At 38.7% G+C, this 19,141-nt stretch overlaps 1 protein-coding gene across 1 annotated transcript in view; it reads left to right on the top strand.

The window, feature by feature from the left end:
* The window catches only part of LOC121510866 (stonin-1), a 36,527-nt gene that overhangs the window by 7,827 nt on the left and 9,559 nt on the right, over window positions 1–19,141 (top strand). Inside the window, exons 2-3 of the mRNA XM_041789178.1 lie at window positions 6,385–8,328; window positions 10,571–10,773. Of these exons, the coding sequence (XP_041645112.1) occupies window positions 6,468–8,328; window positions 10,571–10,773 (2,064 nt within the window). The 5' untranslated portion in view covers window positions 6,385–6,467. The remainder of the gene's footprint in view (window positions 1–6,384; window positions 8,329–10,570; window positions 10,774–19,141) is intronic.

The following is a 19,141-nucleotide window of genomic DNA, read 5'->3' as shown; positions in this document are numbered from 1 at the left end:
AAAACTGTCAGTAACCCCCTGTGGAGCTCTCATCCCCGTCTGAGCTGGTGTCTTTGAACTGCAGCCGAGGGATTTTGTAAGTCAGGAGGAGAGGAATGAACTTGTGTAAAAGTCTGCGATCATTGCCTCTCATTAGAAATTTGTTCCCATGTGTTTGACTGAAGACGTGTCAATCCTCTATTCCAAATCGAAGCCCCCACTTCCTGGTTTATTTATAGCAGGAGGAACTCGCCACTGGATGTCTTTATGCAAGACATGGCTGTGATCTTGAAGGAGGACGGCTGTAATTTAGGCTCTCTGTTTTCAATTATTGTTTTGAAGTTTTTTATGGCGAGATGAGGCTTTGGAGTTTTGAAAGTGGTTTCACTTCAGCCTCTGAGCTGGATGTGTGAGAGCAGAATCGCCAACACATCAAAATACAGACTATGATTGACTTGTATGAATATAAAACAACCAAGACTGCACGATTAAATGATCTTAGTACTGGATCATGATATGCCAAGGTCAGACTACATGGTATTTTTGTCTGTAATGATGGTAACTTTTTAAGATTAGATGATCACAGAGCCGAAAATACGTGCTGTGACTTGACCAACAGACATGAAAACTACATGGTGGTACCTGACCAAAAATCACAGCCAACATACTGATGTTGGAAAAGAGTGGGGCCAGTCTAGACCAGCTGGTGTCTATACTGTTTTTGTTTGTCTGGCCAAATGTTTTGATGACTGATTCTCTAGCTTGATGCTCACGCTAACGCCAGTTTTCACCAGTTTGCTGAAGGACATCTGCCATTTCCAGCAGAGTCCCTCTGAAGTTTTTTAAATATTTTATCCTTTTTTGATATACCCTTAAATGATACTATATGTTTTTCTTTGATAGTGCCAAAAGTAACATTGTTTTGATTTTAAAAAAAAGCAGATTGATAGACATTTTTAACCAAAGCAGCCTCGAGCTTTCCTGCTTGTTTATTTCCTTTATTATAGCGGGGGTGGGGGGCATTAGAAGTCAGTCCTGCTGTTGTCATTTACACATGAAAAAAATACCCCTAAGTTGAGGATTCTGCTCATGGTTCTGCTCTCATTGTGGGAATGTCTGGAAATATCAAACATGTTAGAATTCTATCAGGAGCAGCCTGTCGGGCATAGTCAGGTCGTGGTTGGCCATCATATATCCTCTCTACATAGCATGACAAATGACGCACGATCTTCACCTATGGTCATGAACTCTGGGTAATGACCAAAAGAATGAAATCGTGGATACAAGCAGCTGAAATGAGTTTTCTTCCAGAGGGTGGCTGGGCTCAGCCTTAGAGATGGGGTGAGGACTTTAGACACCAGGAAGGAACTAGGAATGGAGCCTCTAACTGGGAGGAGACCTCGGGGAAGACCCAGAATGTGCTGGAGGAAATATATTCTGTCTGATCTTGAAACATCTTAACCTGACACGCCAGATGGATTTGTTTCATTCATTCATCTGGAAAACCACTCAAACATGGCGTTTGGGAAAAGGCAGTGCCTTTGAAAAAAAACTCGGAGGGTGATTGAATGAATGTTCTGTCACATCTTTACGGGCCAATCAGAGCAACAAAACGTGACGTAGCCGCTTGCGAGGAGTAAATCCTTAGAGAACTGCATAATGTGAATCATGGCAGCTGTAGACATGTCAGTACACAAATTTTGTCGTTTTTTAAAAGAAAACTACTCACTGCTGTTCTTTGTTCATCTTTTAAAAAAGAAATATCATCAAGTTCTGATAAAACTGACGCTTTAGCAGCATCCACGCTAATATCTGCATATCCGCCTATATCCGCCATATCTGCACCCACCTCTTGTTGTTGCTCTCTTACGTCACGACTCCGCCGCGCCCGAAAGTACTACTCCTTGACGCTGATTGGTCCTGTCACTTTCTAACCGGGCCTGAACTGTTCAGACGGAAGCTTTGCAAGATGGATTTGCCAGTGAGAAACACGGGAATGGGTGTATCCATCTGCTTTACAAGGTCAGACACCTCGGAATCCTCCAGAAGGAGTTGGGAAATATTGCTGAGGAGAAGGATATCTGGGTTGACTTGCTCAACCTGCTGCTGCCACGACCTGGCCTCGGATAAGCGGAAGAAGATAGATGGTAGATGACAATGTCATTCAGGACTGAAGTGACAGGCTGGAATTGAACCTAAGCCACCTGCTTCAAGGACAACAGCCTTTGTACATGGGGATGATGGATACAACCACTAGGCTACTGGTGCCTTTTCAACCTAGAGGCATTATCAAAATGAAAAGCTTAATGAATAGAAATATCCATCAATCTAAATTGAGATTTAAATTGCGATCATTCTTTTCTCATGTTGCCCAGCCTTAACTAAAACACATGTCCCTCTTCTTGGTTAAATACCGTTGTTATTTGGCAATCTTCCCACACATTTAATACCTGTCTCCAAACGGTAACCTCGTGAATGTTGGGCATATTTAATTGCAGAGAGGATAAAACCTTCATCTTCCAGAGGTGCCTGGCACATTTAAGCAGCTCTGTAACTCTCTGATGCTTCCTGCAGTCCAGCTCGTTCTCACACTTCACTTCATGCTGCTTAATGAGGCAGGATCTTTGCCACCATGGCCAACTTTTCTCCCTGGCATTTTAAAGCAAGCGTGCTATTAAATATTTAGACTGTGCTTAGTTCAAAGTGCAGTTTGTCTAAAGCACAACATTTTAGCTCATCAATTTGCATTACAAAACTTTAAAACTTCTCAAACTTAAACTACATCTAAAGACAGGAAGCATCCCGCTTAAATAATTTTGTACTTTTCTAGGAGCATCTCGGACAGAAAAACACATCTACAGACCACTGTAATCCTTTAAAAAACACTGTGAAAATGTGATAATTTAAGGATACAGAACATGCTTCTGCTATTGTGAAGATCTGAGATGTTGAAGAGTTTTCAGGAGTTTTCTTCGAGGCTTGTCTTTTGTTGTTGTTGTTTTCAAACTTTAAATGAAAGGAGCAATTTTGTAGTGCAGATCTCATTTTGTGGTTTAAGAATACATTACGGATCTCTGGGCTGAAGAGTTTAGCTCACAGTTTTTTAATACCTTCATAATTTTTGATGCAGTCTCAGTTTTTTTATTCATCAACAGTTTCACAAAGTAAAAAAAGCCCTAAAAAATACATCTATTTTATGAGACAGGTGTTTAGGAGAGGAAGGAATCTGTCATAAATTATTGGCAAAATTTTGTACATTGTCTAAATTGTGCAAATACTCTTAAAAATGTATGCAACAACCTATTAATATAATTTGGACAGTTTGTAGGAGTTTGCTTGCAAATTTTGATAATTAAAAAAATTTTTTATACAATATTGGGTGCCTAAGATTTCTATGTTTGTTTCATTAGTAATTAAACTGGGAATGATACAGTTTAGTTTTTACTAGTATCATATTGTAGTGGTTTAATCACATCTGTTGTTTGCTTCAACAGTCTCTCAGGATAAGTAGCATAATACTCTTTTCTACATCTCAACATGTCATAATAAGTCATAATGCTTTATCCTGTTTGAACTGGTTGTTTCTCATTTAGATTTAAGAACTCTATACACTGAGAAAAACTATATTCCATAGGGTATATGTACCATAATATCAGGTTTATAAGGCTGCTTCAGTGCTCAGTACATGCTGGAACACATCAACAGTCAATCAGTTAAACTTTATTCATGCAGCACTTTTCAGTCAAATGCAATTGCATTTCAAAGTGCTTTTCAAGAGAGTGGAAAGTACTAGATAAAAAGGTAGACTCATTAAAGGACAGTGAGAAATGCACAGCAGTATGAATTTAATGAAATGACAATAAAAAGATTCATTATCAACATAAGCGACAATTAAAATAAGAGACAGAATTAAAACGCAAAGCAATCAAATCCTGAATAAATTAAAAGAAACACTAAAAGTTAATAAACTCTCATAAAACTGATATTTATTTTAATCTAAAATAATTAAATACCTATAAATTAGACATGAAGGGATAAGACAGTCAAAGCAAGAGGTAGAGGAAATAATAAAAGCCAGACATTAAATATTTAAATGTACAAATACATATGTAATGACACAGACCAGACCAGCAGGGTTTGGTGCCACTCTTTAACTGCTTTTCTTCCTCCTTAGGTCATGATTGTGCACTTAAAGAAAAATGGGAAGCGTACTATAGTGTTACCATTCCATGGAGTGCTGTTTTGTATGGGAGTTCTCCTCAGTAAGGACAAGAAGCTACAGGTGGAGGAGGCCAAGAACTGAAGCACTGTACTGTAGCTAGTAGATGCAGAAACTCCAGTTGGTGAAAACAGATGGTACTAAAAGAGGAACACAGCGGCACAGGAATTGCATGTTGTGGACAAAACAGAATCATCAGGCAGGAGGATGGTTTAAACCTGTTTTCTCTTGAGGTAATAAAAAACACCGTGGCTTCTACACTCTCTTCTTTTTTTCAAAGAGCTCATGGTGCCGTATTATCTCTCTAGACTGTTGTGCTCCACAAATGCTGGCCTGCTCGTGGTACCCTCAGTCTCTAAAAGTAGTATGGGAGGTAGATCATACAGCTATCAGGCCCCTCTCCTTTGGGATCATCTTCCTGTAAGGGTTTGAGAGGCGGCGACTCTCTCTACCTTAATGAGTAGGCTTAAATCTTTCCAGTTTGCTAAATCTTAAAGTTACGGGCTTGCTCACGCTTGGACCAGCCCTTAGTCAGTTACGCTGCTATAGGCTTAGACTGCTGGGGGGTCATGGCACACTAGGACTCTCTCTTTCTGTCCAACCCAAGCATAGCTTTGGCAAAGAGCTGTCATTCCTGCCTGTTAAAGGGAAGGTTTGGCTAAATACTGCTGGTGCTCTGCTCATGATTACTAATATATGTCTTTCTTGTAACAGGCCATAACTGAGACTACTCTTTGTAAAGTGCCTTGGGATAACCTTGATTATTAATTGGTACTATACAAAAAAACGATTGATTGATTGATAATTTTTTGGATTTAGATTAAAAATGGCACTCCATATGATGGATGTACTAAACAGTAAACCACTGTTTAGTTTCATTGATGAATTCCATAGAATGAAGGAGAAAACCTGTTTAAAGTGCGTTATCCGGTTCTACAAGCAATTCAAGACTGCTTTGCAAGTAGCGCGCAGTGTGAACTGTGAAGTGCACTTTTTAACAGCTTTTCTCCCTCATTATATGAAATCCATGTTAACCTGGTGTCATGGTGCATTCCTATGTTTATATTTTTTAATAACTCATAAAGCTTGCACTACAGTAGTATTGTACCTTTTCAAATACACACTTAAACAGCCTTGCTCTTTTTGTTGATCATGATTCTTACTTTCAGGTTAAACTGGGTCATGTCAAGGCCCAATGTTGTCTTCATTATCTCTCTGTTTTTGTGGACAGCAGTAAACGACACACCCACGTTATTGACTTTGGACATTGAACTTTAACAGCAGCTACTTAGATTTGTAATTCTTGCCATGTGAATCTATTCAGAGGTTTATAAAAGTAACATCACTACATTCCTGTGCAAAAGTGTAAAGCTTTAAACTGGAACACCAGTTTTAATTGTTTTTATTTATACCTGAATAATGTGAACCTTTAAGAAAAACTAATGTCCAAAACAAAACTGTATTTTTACTAAAGGATGTTTTGTTGAATTAACTCCACCCACAGTATTCTGAGTTACCCACTTTGATATCACTGCCTTAAGATATATTCTCCTTTCTTTAACTCGCTATTATGAATTCATTTTAAAAAGGGAATTAGAGTAAAGGCTTTATTATTGTATTCTTTTCTATATTGCTTTAAAAATTATTCCAAATTTGAGAAAAAATATCAGCTGGCATTTCATAGGTTTTTTTAATTATGATGGACATAGATGTTTTTGGATGATTCATGCTCCTGCTAGAAAGTTCAGTTTGTTCATGAATTTAATTCGACAGGATTCTGCAAAAGCTTAACAGTCGACAAAATCTTTAATCTGTGGTGTCAGTGAGAGAAAATCTCCTTCTCTTTCACTGACACTGAACTGCAGAGTGCTTACTTCAGCTCTTACATCAAATGAGCTTCGGTTAATTGCGGTGTTAACACATTTAAACGTGTTCCAGGTTTTCAAGGTCAGCCTCTCATTAAGTTTTAATGGAGTATCTCAAGGAAATATGTTTTATTTATATCCCCAAGAGTGCCCTCTCTCTCTCTCTCTCTCTCTCTCTCTCTCTCTCTCTGTCTTCTTTCTGCAGACTGGATAAGTGGACTTGTTCAAGCTTTCAACAGGCATGTTTAAGAGTAGTGTGTGGAATATCTTTAACACTTCAGCTTGAAATATTTTCTAATTTTCTCTCTTTTTGTCTTGCAGAGGAGAAGGCGTCTGAAGTGGGGAACAGTTAGGCCGACAAAGGAGGGATTCTTGTTTGAACGGGTGCTCAGTCCTCCTCAGCCATGTGTTCCACAAATCACTCAAACTGGGTCACGTTTGAAGATGACAGCACACCGCTCCCGTCTCCTCAGAAGCCCCTACAGTCACCAGGGCTTATCAAAGCATCAGTACCACGTCCCAATGGTCTAAAATTGGTGCTTCCACCGATCAGAGATACTTCCTGGAGCTTCAATAGTTCACTGGAATCCCCTCAAAGCAACTCAAGTCTTGGTGGAAGTTCTTGTGTACCGTGTAACACGCCTTTTTGCACTCCTGTGAGTGGGGTTCCCAGCAGCGTGTCCCCATTTCACTTAAACACACAGGAAAAGAACGACTTCTTTCTGAGTTTCTCCACCCCAGCTCCAGCTTCTGTTTCCTCTCCTGCTCCAGAGGCCTTGAATCAAAGCTCAGACAGACCAAGTCCTTTCCCTTCTTTCCAGGGAAACGCAGGACACTCAAACCCATTCTGGGATGGATCCAGATACAGCGCAGGTGCAGACAGTTCCTCTTCCTCCTCATCGGACTCTGAATCTAACAACAGCTTACCACGTTTCTTTATTCGGACCAAAGACGGCAGCGAGCCTCCTCGCGACCAGCTACAGAGCTCCTTCTCTTCTTATGTTTGCAACAAACTGGAAGGCCTGCGAGCAGATTCGGACCAAGAGACAGAGACTGAAAGAGAAGGCGAAAGGCGGCTGAGCTGCATAAACGAGGTGTTAAGCGAGAATTCTTCTCAGTTTGTTCCTCGTGGACTCTTTCGTAATCAGAAGAGAGACGGCTGGTCTGTCATGCTCAGGATTCCTGAAAAGAAAAACCGCATGTCCTCTCGACAGTGGGGGCCAATTTATCTGCGCTTGCTGCCGGGTGGCGTGCTGCAAATGTACTACGAGAAAGGGCTGGAAAAGCCTTATAAGGAGTTCCAGCTCCTCCCTCAGTGCAGGCTCTCTGATCTTAAACTGGAAAGCTACGGAGAGCCACGCAAAGTCCTCACGCTCAAGGTGGAATATTTCACGTACACGGAAAAGAAGCGATTTCATCCAAAGTTAGAGGTCAGTCATGAGGCAGAGGTCGAGCAACTGCTCAAGTTCGGCTCCACAGTGCATGAAGACATGGAGGACCTCGTTGTTTCCATGGAGGAGGAGATCTTCAAACTGTCCATGCCACACCCGCAGAGGAAGCACTACGAGGAGCAGGAGCTGTCATTGCAGATCACTGATCACATCTGGGTACAACTGGATAAGAGTGGAGGAGTCATGGAGCGGACGGCCCTCACCCAGATCCACTGTTTGGCTTTTCTGAATGGATTCGGGGATTGTTTTCTCGCCTTGAATGATCTCAGGCTGCTACACTTTGACTCCAGCTACGGGTCAGAGGAGGAACTCTGGATGGAGATCATCGACTACCACTTCCACCAGTGTGTGAATGAGACAGAGTTTCAGAGGTCCAGGCTGATAAAGTTCACCCCTCCAGACGCCTGCAGGGTGGAACTGATGCGGTACAAGACATTGGCTTTGGGTTGCACAGAGATTCCCTTCTCGATCAAAGCTGTGGTCACAGTACAAGGTGCCTATGTGGAGCTGCAGGCCTTTCTTAACATGTCGCCTAGTTTCCTCTCTTCCATGGGGGTGTCGGAAGCATACCCGCTGTGTGAGAATGTAGTGATCCGTGTGCCAGTGCCGGGCGACTGGGTCAAAGTGACACAGACTGTGGCCTTACTGCGACAGAGATCGTTGAAAGCCCGTATGAACAGAAACGCCTGCTTGGGTGCTGTCAGCGCTGCAGACTCACAGCCGGTCATGCAGGTGACTGTCGGCACTGTGAAGTATGAGAATGTATACTCATCAGTCGTGTGGAGGATTGACAGGCTGCCCGCAAAGAATACAGGTAACGTATTTTGTGACATTTAGCCTGTGCACACCTGGTATGCACATGCATGCTGGGTGACCCGATCACAAGGGAACAGCTCTGTGTACACCTGTTTATAACCTCTATCAGTATAACAGTCTTTAATGACCACTTGTGATCAGATCTCACTCCCTTGCTTTTTATGTTATCAGTTAGCCCTTTCTCTATTAAGCTGAAAAACATCTAAATCTTTTCAAATTGTAATGTCTGAGTTGAGGCAGAGAGAAAAAACAGATAAAGAGTGAAAGAGAGGGAGCAGCTGAATATTGATAAGGATGTCTACATCAGTTTAAAACTATAGATAAAGATGTATCTTTCAACACATATCATTAATCTCTACCAGGGGAAGGATTTTTGCTTTTGGGTGCTTCTTGTTTCCATTTGTATTCTGTGTAGAACCGTCTTCTAACATTGCTGCAGGCTTTGTTTATCTATAGTTTATCAGTGAAGTATATTAACCTCACTGCTGACTGGGGCTCCTTTTAAACTGTGACAGAAAGACCTACAGATCTGTTTTATATTGAACCATGCACTCTGTGAACTGTCTGTATCCTCTCCATGCTAAATTACTATTCAATATAATGATCTGCTCGTAGGTCAGATCTCTCAATCATGTCCAGCAGCCATACCTCCCACTGCCCTTGTGCCTGTTCCTTGTATTGAAAAATAAAACCCACTGGCAATTTTGGAATCAGTACAGATCATGATCTGACCCCAATTCTTGATCATAACCCACTGAAAGACAACTGCCTCTCCATAAAATTGGTAAAATAGCAATAAAGCTAGATGATTTAACTCATCTGATTTCATGCTAAATAATACTCATGTAAAATGCGATATTGAATTAAAAATTTACAGAAGTATGACAAGTAAGTGGTCTGCCACTGAACACAATTGTTGATAAAGAGCAAAAGGTTCTTGAGTTCCACTCATTTTTGTACACACTGCTGTTCAAAGGTGGATAAATTTATCCCTGAACACTACAAATGTGATCTGAGTGACCTCTCAGCTGTCAGTGTGACTTAGATAAGTTTTTAGAAAATAGAGTTAAAAAGTAGTTAAATGGAAAAATCCCAGGGAAAAAAAAGGTTGAAAATTCATTTAACAAAGAGCTATATAAAAGGCTTTACAGAGCTGAAAACAAAACATGGGAAAATTTACTCTATAAAAATACATAAATAAATAAATAAATTTAGCATTAACTCTGAGTAGATAAAAGATTATGACGCAGCATCAACAAATACAGCTGACAAAACAACAAAACTAAACCGTGATTTCTCAGTGAATGAGTCCAATAGCAACGTGTGACACATCTCCAGTAATATCTTGTTTTTGTTTTTTTGTTTTTGTTTTGTTTTTTAAATTTTTTTTCCAAAATGCTCACGTGGACAAGTTGTGACCTGCACATTCATCACGCTATGAAATAATCATGGAACATTACGAGACGGAGATGTTTTAAAGTTAAATGCAAAGCCGGAACTACACTCCAGACATGCCTGATGCACTGTGTCACTCCGCCCAGTGGTTTACTCAAGAAATAGTTCGGAGTATTTGCTTCATGTGTGATAATGTTACATAATTATACATTATTATTTCATAGCGTGGTGAATGTGCAGGTCACAACTTGTCCACGTGAGTGTTTTGGAGTTGTTGGATTGTGTATTTGATGAGTTTGATGAGGGAAAACTGGAATACCATCTGCTTATATTGAGTTGGCACAGAAGCTCCGAACTCGGCAGCGCTAATTTAGAAACAGCTTGCACCGACAACTTGAGGTAACGAATCTATGACTAAGACTATAGGAATTATGGCAATGGGCGAATTTGCCAATATGTTGAAGTATCCCTTAGTCCTTTTATATGACAGACATTTTAGGGCAACAATTATGGAAATACATTTTGTATAACAATTCAACCCCAAAAAGTCTTCTTGAGTACCAAAGTAATGATGTACAGCATACACCATGCACCAAGAAATGGTTGCTCAGTCAGACTGCAGGGTTATAGGACAGATAAATGTGCACCAAATGCTTACTGTTTTTTTATGCATTCACTCTGTTCTATAGACTGTCCACTTATGATCAGGTCACTCAGTAAACATGTTTATACCAGGTGTAAAAGGTATTTTTCTCCTGATAAGCCATCAGTTATGTTTTCAGCATGTCTGCCTTTCAGTGGTGTGGCACTATAACAACAAGCGGCCTTTGTTTCCTCCTCTGCAGCGGTGGATCATCCACATTCATTTTCCTGCAAGCTCGAGCTGGGATCAGATCAGGAGATCCCGAGTGACTGGTACCCTTTTGTCAGCATGGAATGTGAAATTATGGGTGCCGTCGTGTCACAGACCAGGGTGAAGTCACTGGGCACTGTGAATGACATCCAGCCACAGAAACACGTCACCAGCTGGACTCGCTATCATTGTCAAGTAAGAGTTCATATTACCTTGTGAGGTTTTAGAAAATGTCAATACCTTCATACTTCTCAGTACCATGTTTTTTAAACAATACACTCTTCATCATTTAAGCAGAAGTATTGAAATGTACTTGAGCTTTGAAAAACGGGTTTTCAGTCACTTTGTCTCTGGAGCAAAACTTTTCTTCTTGCTGTAACAAAAGCCACAGACCAGAATCAGGTACACAATCACCTCAGTGTCGTCTATTGATATTGTGTTGGATGCCAGGGCAGATTTGAGTGGCTGCACCATGTCAACCCTACCTACTGTATGTTAAGAAGTGCTATCAAAGCTTATACTGTACTCAGTTTTGGTATGATACAATATTTTATTGGTGTTGTATATAGGTTTAAAATTCTGGTATTATGACAACCCTGCTATAAAGTTGGATTATTGCATAAATCTCACTCTGAAGATAGTAATGTCATTATTTATAAGTGCAAACATCTTTTTGTTTTGTCTTGTAGGTGGAGGTGGAGAAGAAATGGATCGAAACAGAGTCCCAGAAGCAGTCTGGCTGTATGACACAGTGATTGTTAAAGAAACTCTGAGCAGGGCATTTTATCCCTCTGGTCATTTACATTTTGCCAAAATCTTCTTAAAGCTGAAAAGGGATGACAAAAACACAAAAAAACAAACAAATCAAGGGTGATGAGGGACTTTCTGCTTATATCTGGTTTCAAATTCATATAATTCCTCATAGCCTGGTATTATTTCTCATGGAGATTTTGTATCCTTTAACTGAGACTGAATTAGTCTAGAGCTAATCAACAATTTAACATGGTCCTTTTGCCTAGCACTTTACATTAATAGATTTATAATAAGATTATAGTTTATATAAGTACTGTATATAAGCTTGCATTTGCATCATCTGCACTGCCCTCCAGAATGATTGGCATCCTTATTTAATGCCTGAATAAGTGTACACAGAGCAGGCTGTATGAGATAAACAGCTTTAGTAATGAGCAGCATTCACTGTTTTAAAGAGAGTCAAGCCCTTTTTTACCCTGCGAGAGTTACTGTTTTTCAAATCTTTAATTTAGACATGAAATTGACATATTTGTAGTAAATTCTTTGGGGCTGTGGCATAATTATTTCTATGCTCCAGGTAAATAGAAAGGTACAATAACAAATAAACACCTTGTGGAAAATGATAAGTCATACAACCAGAAGAGGTGGGAAACTCAGGGTTACTAACAATCCAATATGAAACAGTTCAGAGTATGTTGGTCACATGACTCTGTCCTATCAACATGCGATGTGAGTAAAATCAGCTTGATTACATTTTCTCCTATTACAAATCCCCAACAGCCTGGTAGCAATGCACCACAACGTGATGCACACTTTGTTCCCCTGCCTCCCTGTTTCTATTTCCTTTCTGCTGCTTCTCTAGACATAGATGGGTCACAAAAGAGACCAACAAGGCACTTGGAAAGTCCTAGACAAAGATTTTCTGGATTTTCTTTGTCCAACAAAGCTTGTTAGCTCATTGTGCAAAGTAGAGGTAGTTGTACATTAATGATATCCATATCCATGTTGAGCTCTGACTTTTCTTAACACAGAGGTAAAACTTGCAAAGTACCTTACTACTGTTTGCCCGCCTTCAAAATAAAAGCACACTACCACACTGTTTACAAAGGAAAACTGCAATTCATAGAGCAAATGAGTAGCCATTGAATATATGCAGTGTGGCCGGACAACTTTGGTTGCTGCAAAATGCAAAGAAATGTCTGATGCTCACGTGGTGGTTAGACATGCTGTGAGGATAATATCTCAATTCAGCTGTTCATTTCAAGTTGATACTACAACAGAACATCACAATATCTGATTGACCACAGAATATAAAATGCCTCTGATAAGGTTAAGTACAGGCTTTGCAATTTGGTGTCAGTTTCTTTCTCTTATCATCCTTTGTTGAAACTTATTTTCACTGCTGTGCTATATTATCTTTCTCAATTTATTCCTCTGTCAACTATTTGTTAATTGGCTACCAAACCTCTGCTCATTATACCTTCATTCAGTTGAAGAGTTAATCTGTTTAGAGGGCTTTTTTTGTTTAATTAAATATGAATATTTGCCACCAGAGACAGAATAATTGTATAACACAAATAAGGACAAGGATATCAGAAATAGTAATACTTTATTGTTCCCTGTGGGAAATTTGGGCATCGCAATTGCATCTTTTCAGAGTAAAAGCATAGAAATATTATATATCTGCATAAAGACACAAGATAAAAGCTTGAAGATGTAAGAGATAAGCATGATATGAGCATAGAGATATAAAACATATGGATGAAAATGAAGCATGATCTAAGACATGAAAATATAAGCATGACAATGTGATACAAGGAAGAAATACACAAATGTCCATTATATGTACAATAAAAAACAGTAAAAAAAACCTGAGCAATAAAGAAAGCAAGCCAATTTAAAACAAAAAGGAGAGGTATAAAAATAGTGGCAACTTTAACAGGATGCTCGGTTAAGTTGCTTGTGTCTGTAGATGATACAGGTGCATCTCAAAAAATGAGACTATAATGACCAAGTTCGTGATTTACTTCAAAAAATTAAACTTTTAAATTTTACGTTCATCTCATGCAAAGTGAAATAATCCAAGTCTTTTTTTTCTAAAAATGATGAATACAGCTTACAGCTCTCTAAAATGTAAAATCTACTATCTCAAAATATTAGAATACTGTGGAAAAGACCAATTTGCAAAGGTTTCCGGAGCCTTTATTCTCCCAATGTGGTTCAGTACACACAACTGCAATCATGGGGAAGACTGCTGACTTGACAACTGTCCAGAAGACAATCATTCTCACCCTCGACAAAGAGGGTAAGCCACAGAAGGTCTTTGCTGAAAGGGCAGGCTGTCCTCAGAGGTTGTATCAAAACATTAACGGAAATTTGACTGGAAGGGAAAAGTGTGGTGATGGGTCCAGGAAATTGGCTATGGGTCAAGCCAATCCTGAACAACAGTTGTCTCAAGCATCTCACCTGGGCTAAGGAGAAGAAGAACTGGACCATTGCTCACTGATAATGTGATATTCAAATATTCTGAGATAGTGGTTTTTAGATTTTTGTGAGCTGTAAGCCATAATCATCAACACTGAAAAAACAAGTCTGGAAATATTTCACCATGTAATGATGTATTTTATTTGTGCAAAAACACAAAGAGCATTTACAAAATCAACCAGTCATTTTAAAGAAGATTTTTCTGCAGCATACGGTCAATGTTATAGGAGAGATTAGATTTCTTTGTTTTCCACATGAAATAAAGCTCATTACTTTTGTTGCTTACCTAGAGCTGACCTTTGACTTTATACCAAGCTTGTTTTCTGGGGGACTATAATGTTATTTAAGCAAATCAAATCTTTATTATGTGTTCTTTCTGCCTCTGGGGTTATGATTATGTTGGATTTTTAAAAGGTGAAGCTTCATAGTGAAAAACAAAGCCTTCGATGATGAATTTTATGTATGAGGTACCTGGCTTAAGCTGGATATGATGTACATCAAGAGTAAAAATTGAATCAAAGCTGAATGACTGGTGGTATTTCTTAACAGATGCTCATAAGATATGAAGACATAACACACTTGAGGCAAAAGAAAAGCTTTATGTTTGTTCTTTGTGAAGTAAATCTACTTTATTTATTGTTTTCTCCAGCAGCAAACAAAAGTAGTACACAGCTGAGAAAGGAATTGTTTGCTGCTTGCAGGTTAGAAGTCTGTAGAAGTGCTCCCCACCTGGGTTCACCTATAATGTCTAACTAATGATCTAGGTCAGGTCCAGGATGTTTGCAGCCTCTCAGACGTTTACATGACCTCAGATGTCAGCTCACCAGGGTAAGGGTCTGACTGCTGCATCACAGAGAAATAAGGCAGGAAAAGCAGATTAATTTATTTTCATCCTCCATATTTTGTTATTTTTCGTTTACACTCATATGTGTACTAATAGTTGTGCCTTTAACCTGTTGTGATTTCCCACATCATAGGCTTCCTAGAATAAATTCCCATGACAAGAAAGCACTTCTTGGTTCCTATTAAAGTGTAGCGTTTATGAGAGATCCTACTGCTAAGTGTTTTGCCAATGTTTGAACAATGCCATGTTGTTTCTTGTTAAGGATTGGAAGTCAAGCGGGCCTCATTCATCAACTATTCCTCAGAGAAGATTTGGTCTTAAACCCACTCATGCAGTCTTTAAGAAGATTTACCAAAGTTTTATCTTTGATTTGTGCTCAGAACAAAATCTCAGAAGACTAGAGAGCACTCATGCACATTTGAGTGCTGATATGACTGACTAAAACAATTATTTTACACTTATCAACTCTAAAATCTGCTAAATTTGAAAAATTACTTTTATTTTTACATTTTATCTTATTGCATTTTTAATCAATTTAGACCTTAGGATTATTAATATTATGCACAAATTTCTGATTTAAATATGGTTGACTTTAATTTAACCATTTATTGTTTGATCTTAACTTAAAAATGTGAAATTTAGATGAAAACTAAGCAAGTAAGAAGGATTTTTTTAAACACAATGGCTTTAAATTAGGGCTGTCAGAGGTAATGCCTCAAACCTGTAGTTTTTTAGGTCCATAATGAATCGCAATAAATTGCATGCTTTAATGACTCTTAGTAGATGTAAGTCCATGTGCTTGATGGTATGGTTGCAAGGTGTGCAAATGGTGCAAGAATGCTGAATAGACACGATCTTTCCCAAACTTTAGTGCCCTGAGACCCAATCTGAGACCTGAAAATCTTCTGGGGACCACCAAAACCTTCATTTAACCATAGCATGAGACTCAAAGTATTTACCTCCTTATTGTTATCTCAAAAACAGAGGATTTCAATACAAATGCCAAGTTCTTAGACATTAACGTCAGAAGAAAGTGTGTGCATAGCCATTAAGTAAAATAACTACAAGTTGTTTGGTTTAGGCCATCTGCAAAGTCTCTAATATGTTCCTTTCTAGTATTAATCTCCCAAAATGCGCACTGTAGAATGTTTAATGGAGCGTCACTAGTTAAATCAGCACCAGTTAAACCATGACACCCACTCTGTACATCAGACAAAACAAATATTAAAAAGGTTACTTATAACTTAAACCTTCTGGCTGTGTTTTTTAGTTCTTGGACATTCAAAAAAAACATTTTAACATGTAGTCAAGAATTTGATGATCATTTAAAACCTTTTTTTTTAATTTCAAAATTGTGTCTATCTTTTTTTACGTAAGGTAAATGGCCTCTTGCAGCCCAGCTGCAGTGCCCCCAACTGGCCCACACTTTGGGAAGCACTGATCTTAAATACAAAATATGCAAGGATGCAGGCAGATTTACATGAGGATAAGATGATAGTCATCTACATTAACTCGTGCAAATGTACATATGAGGTGAGACATGTTGCTACAGTGAGTTCTCTTAACAGTATTCTGCCTATAGTAAAGAGACACTGCAGGATACTTTACATTAAACAGGGCTAAGGTGCTTGTGGAGTGAAATGTTGTTACAAAAAAAAAAAAAAAAAAAGACTACCACAGTTCCGTAACGTCTCATTTCAGTTAAAAAAACTCCCAGACAGCTCACAGGACAAGTCAAAGTCATCTGCACTGTACAATATCAAACATTTGTCTTTTTACTGTACCCTTTCTTGCCATTACAAGAGTCAAGGTTAAGTTAATTTCATAATCTTTTGTCTACACATATTTTAAAATAAAAGCAGTTCTGTATCCAAACAGGAAGCCAGTGAGACATTGCAAAAAAAAACAAAATTAAACAAGCATATTTTTAAATGCAAAATGAAACAAAAAAAGGGAGATTAATTGATAATAATGACATAAATTTCGAGAATAATCACAATTTTGAAAATGTAATCATCTGACAGCCTTAATTTCAAACTGTTTTCATTTCACATTGTGTTTTTTACCCTAAATGAGTGATATCCTGTGATCTATCAGTTTGAAGCTTATATTTAATATCCACAACTGGAGCTGAATATTAAATCAGCCTCTTTTGGTTTCTCTCTTGCAGCTTGACAAATCCAGCTCACAGAAATGGCCCAGATGCAATCACTGATGCAGAGACAGAAAACCCCCCAATAATAAGACAATAATACTTAGTGATAATTTACCAAAGAAAGAAGCAAAACATTTTAACAAACATGTGCCAAAACCGCACAAGTGAGCATGACTGTTCTGTGAAAGATTAAGCCTCCCTGCAGAGAGTAATAACAGGCTGCTGCATAATAAATGCCATGTGATTTGCAGGAAAAGTTGCATGCTGTGTGATAGTTTAATTTGATTAACTAAAACAGTGCACAAGTAAAAGAGTATTAAGCCTTGAATTAAAAATGCCTCACACAGTGATTTCATCTTGTTTATTGCCGTGCCATGCAGCCCAGAAGAGGTTTCAAGGACACCATTATTTGTGTAAAAAAATAAAGAAACTACCAAAACAAATAAAGATCATATGCACGAGGAACCGCATATACAGCAATTTTCTTTCACTAGGCTGCTACAGACATTTTCACTCTGTCTCCTGTGATGATGAGTCATATTGTTGGTTGTAGTACCCTGAATAGGTAGTGGATTTTTCCCTTTAGTTGTTGTGTCTAGTACATTACTATAGGGGGCAGTGTTTGTAAGGTAAACTGGCTTTGGTTTCCTCCATAGCATCCATTATTTTCAGTCTCCAACTACCTTGTTCTTCCTATCTCTGAAGTTTGTGTGGGATAATAAATTTGTTATGATAGATGATGAGATAGTGCTTTTATATGAGATTAAAGAGAATAGCATCCTTTAATTTGTGGCCAAAATATCTTTGTATTGAAATGACAGCCAACTGCCTGTCCCTGTCTGCAGCATCCTCAGGGCTGTCTGGATGTTACAGAATTCAACCTGTGGTGTTGACGGAGCGCCAGCACCACTTAACAGATTCTTAGAGTCAGGCAGGTCCAAGGTCAACTGCTGCTGTGGCTAAGAACTCCCGATTTTAGGATACAAAGTGTTTTGTAAAAGGTTAAGTATTTTTAGCTCCATGCTTTGTGCACTCTCTGGGGATTACAGGCTGTATTAAGCTCCCAGCATTGTGGAAATGTGCAACATAGTGACCTTTATATTGAAAGTTAGCAGAAAAGTGGAGGTGGAAAGGATGTGTTGGGCAGAAAATGAGAGCACAACAACATTTTTAAAAACTAAACATTAAAGGTAAGCTTCTGGTCACTAGTGGGCGCTAACTTTAGACAAAGTTAACATTACGCTTGTGGAGTTAAGACAAAACCTAGCAGCAACATCCACAGTTGAAAAATGAAGTTGCAAAACCTGCAGTTCCTTAAGTGTCCACTGGAGGCTGTCTGCAGGGACACTGGAAGTCACATCTACACCCAATGTAAAAAATTGCTAAGGCTGTCTAGACTAATGGCATTAAATGCAATTAACTAAGATTCTCAATTAGTATTGCCACAAACTTGGAAGCAGAGTGTTATCCAAAAATCAGTCAGTGGAGGTGAGAGCAAGAAACCATGAAGGATAGCTAACACTAGCTTACATCACAAGCAACAAACTTGTGTTATTTTAAGTGATTTAAATAAGTACGGAGTCGCCCTCACACACACTACGCCCCGTCAATCATAGAGCTGACAAATAGAGTCAAACAAGCAAGCACACTTACAGACAATTTAGAGTCCCCAATTGTGCCTTCAGGTTTTGCTTTATGTACTTGACATTAGGTCCATATAAATGCCATAAAACTCAATTTATGACCACATATCAATGACAACAGTCCACTGTGTCTGTAGGAAACAGTGTGGATCTCTGTCAAGTCCGAAGATCCCTAACATAAGAGGATATTAGTCTATTTCTCTCACATTTTCATCTGTTCCCCATTCAGACAGCAGTGTTCAGTATGTTTTGCCACTCTGCAAGGCTTGGCAGGTGTGTTGCAAACTGACATCGGTGCATACACTTTATTCCAGGTGTCATTAGGACACTAGGATTGCAGGTAGTGTAGCTATTTCCCCCCAAAATCATGAATGAACATTATTTTTTCAAACAAGTTGCACTCTTACAAACTACTAATGGGCCTACAGAAGCATATACCATCTGTTGCTCATGGCAGGTCTGCCTTATGCTATTAACAAAATATTGTAGAACCACACTGTAGAGTTCTATCATGGTTGCAAAAACAGAGTTGAAAACATCCAGGGAAAAAAGAAAAAGTTTTTATACTTGGATAATGATGAACTTTAAAAGTATACATTTCTACATTTTTCCTCCTAAATATTGTTTTGTATTTAAAAACATTTTCCAAATATTCTTCAGCTTCCAAAAATTGTCACTACCAAA

The sequence above is a fragment of the Cheilinus undulatus genome, linkage group 6, assembly GCF_018320785.1.
Source record: "Cheilinus undulatus linkage group 6, ASM1832078v1, whole genome shotgun sequence".
Taxonomy (NCBI): Eukaryota; Metazoa; Chordata; class Actinopteri; order Labriformes; family Labridae; genus Cheilinus; species Cheilinus undulatus.
This window is presented reverse-complemented; position numbering and strand designations above follow the sequence as displayed.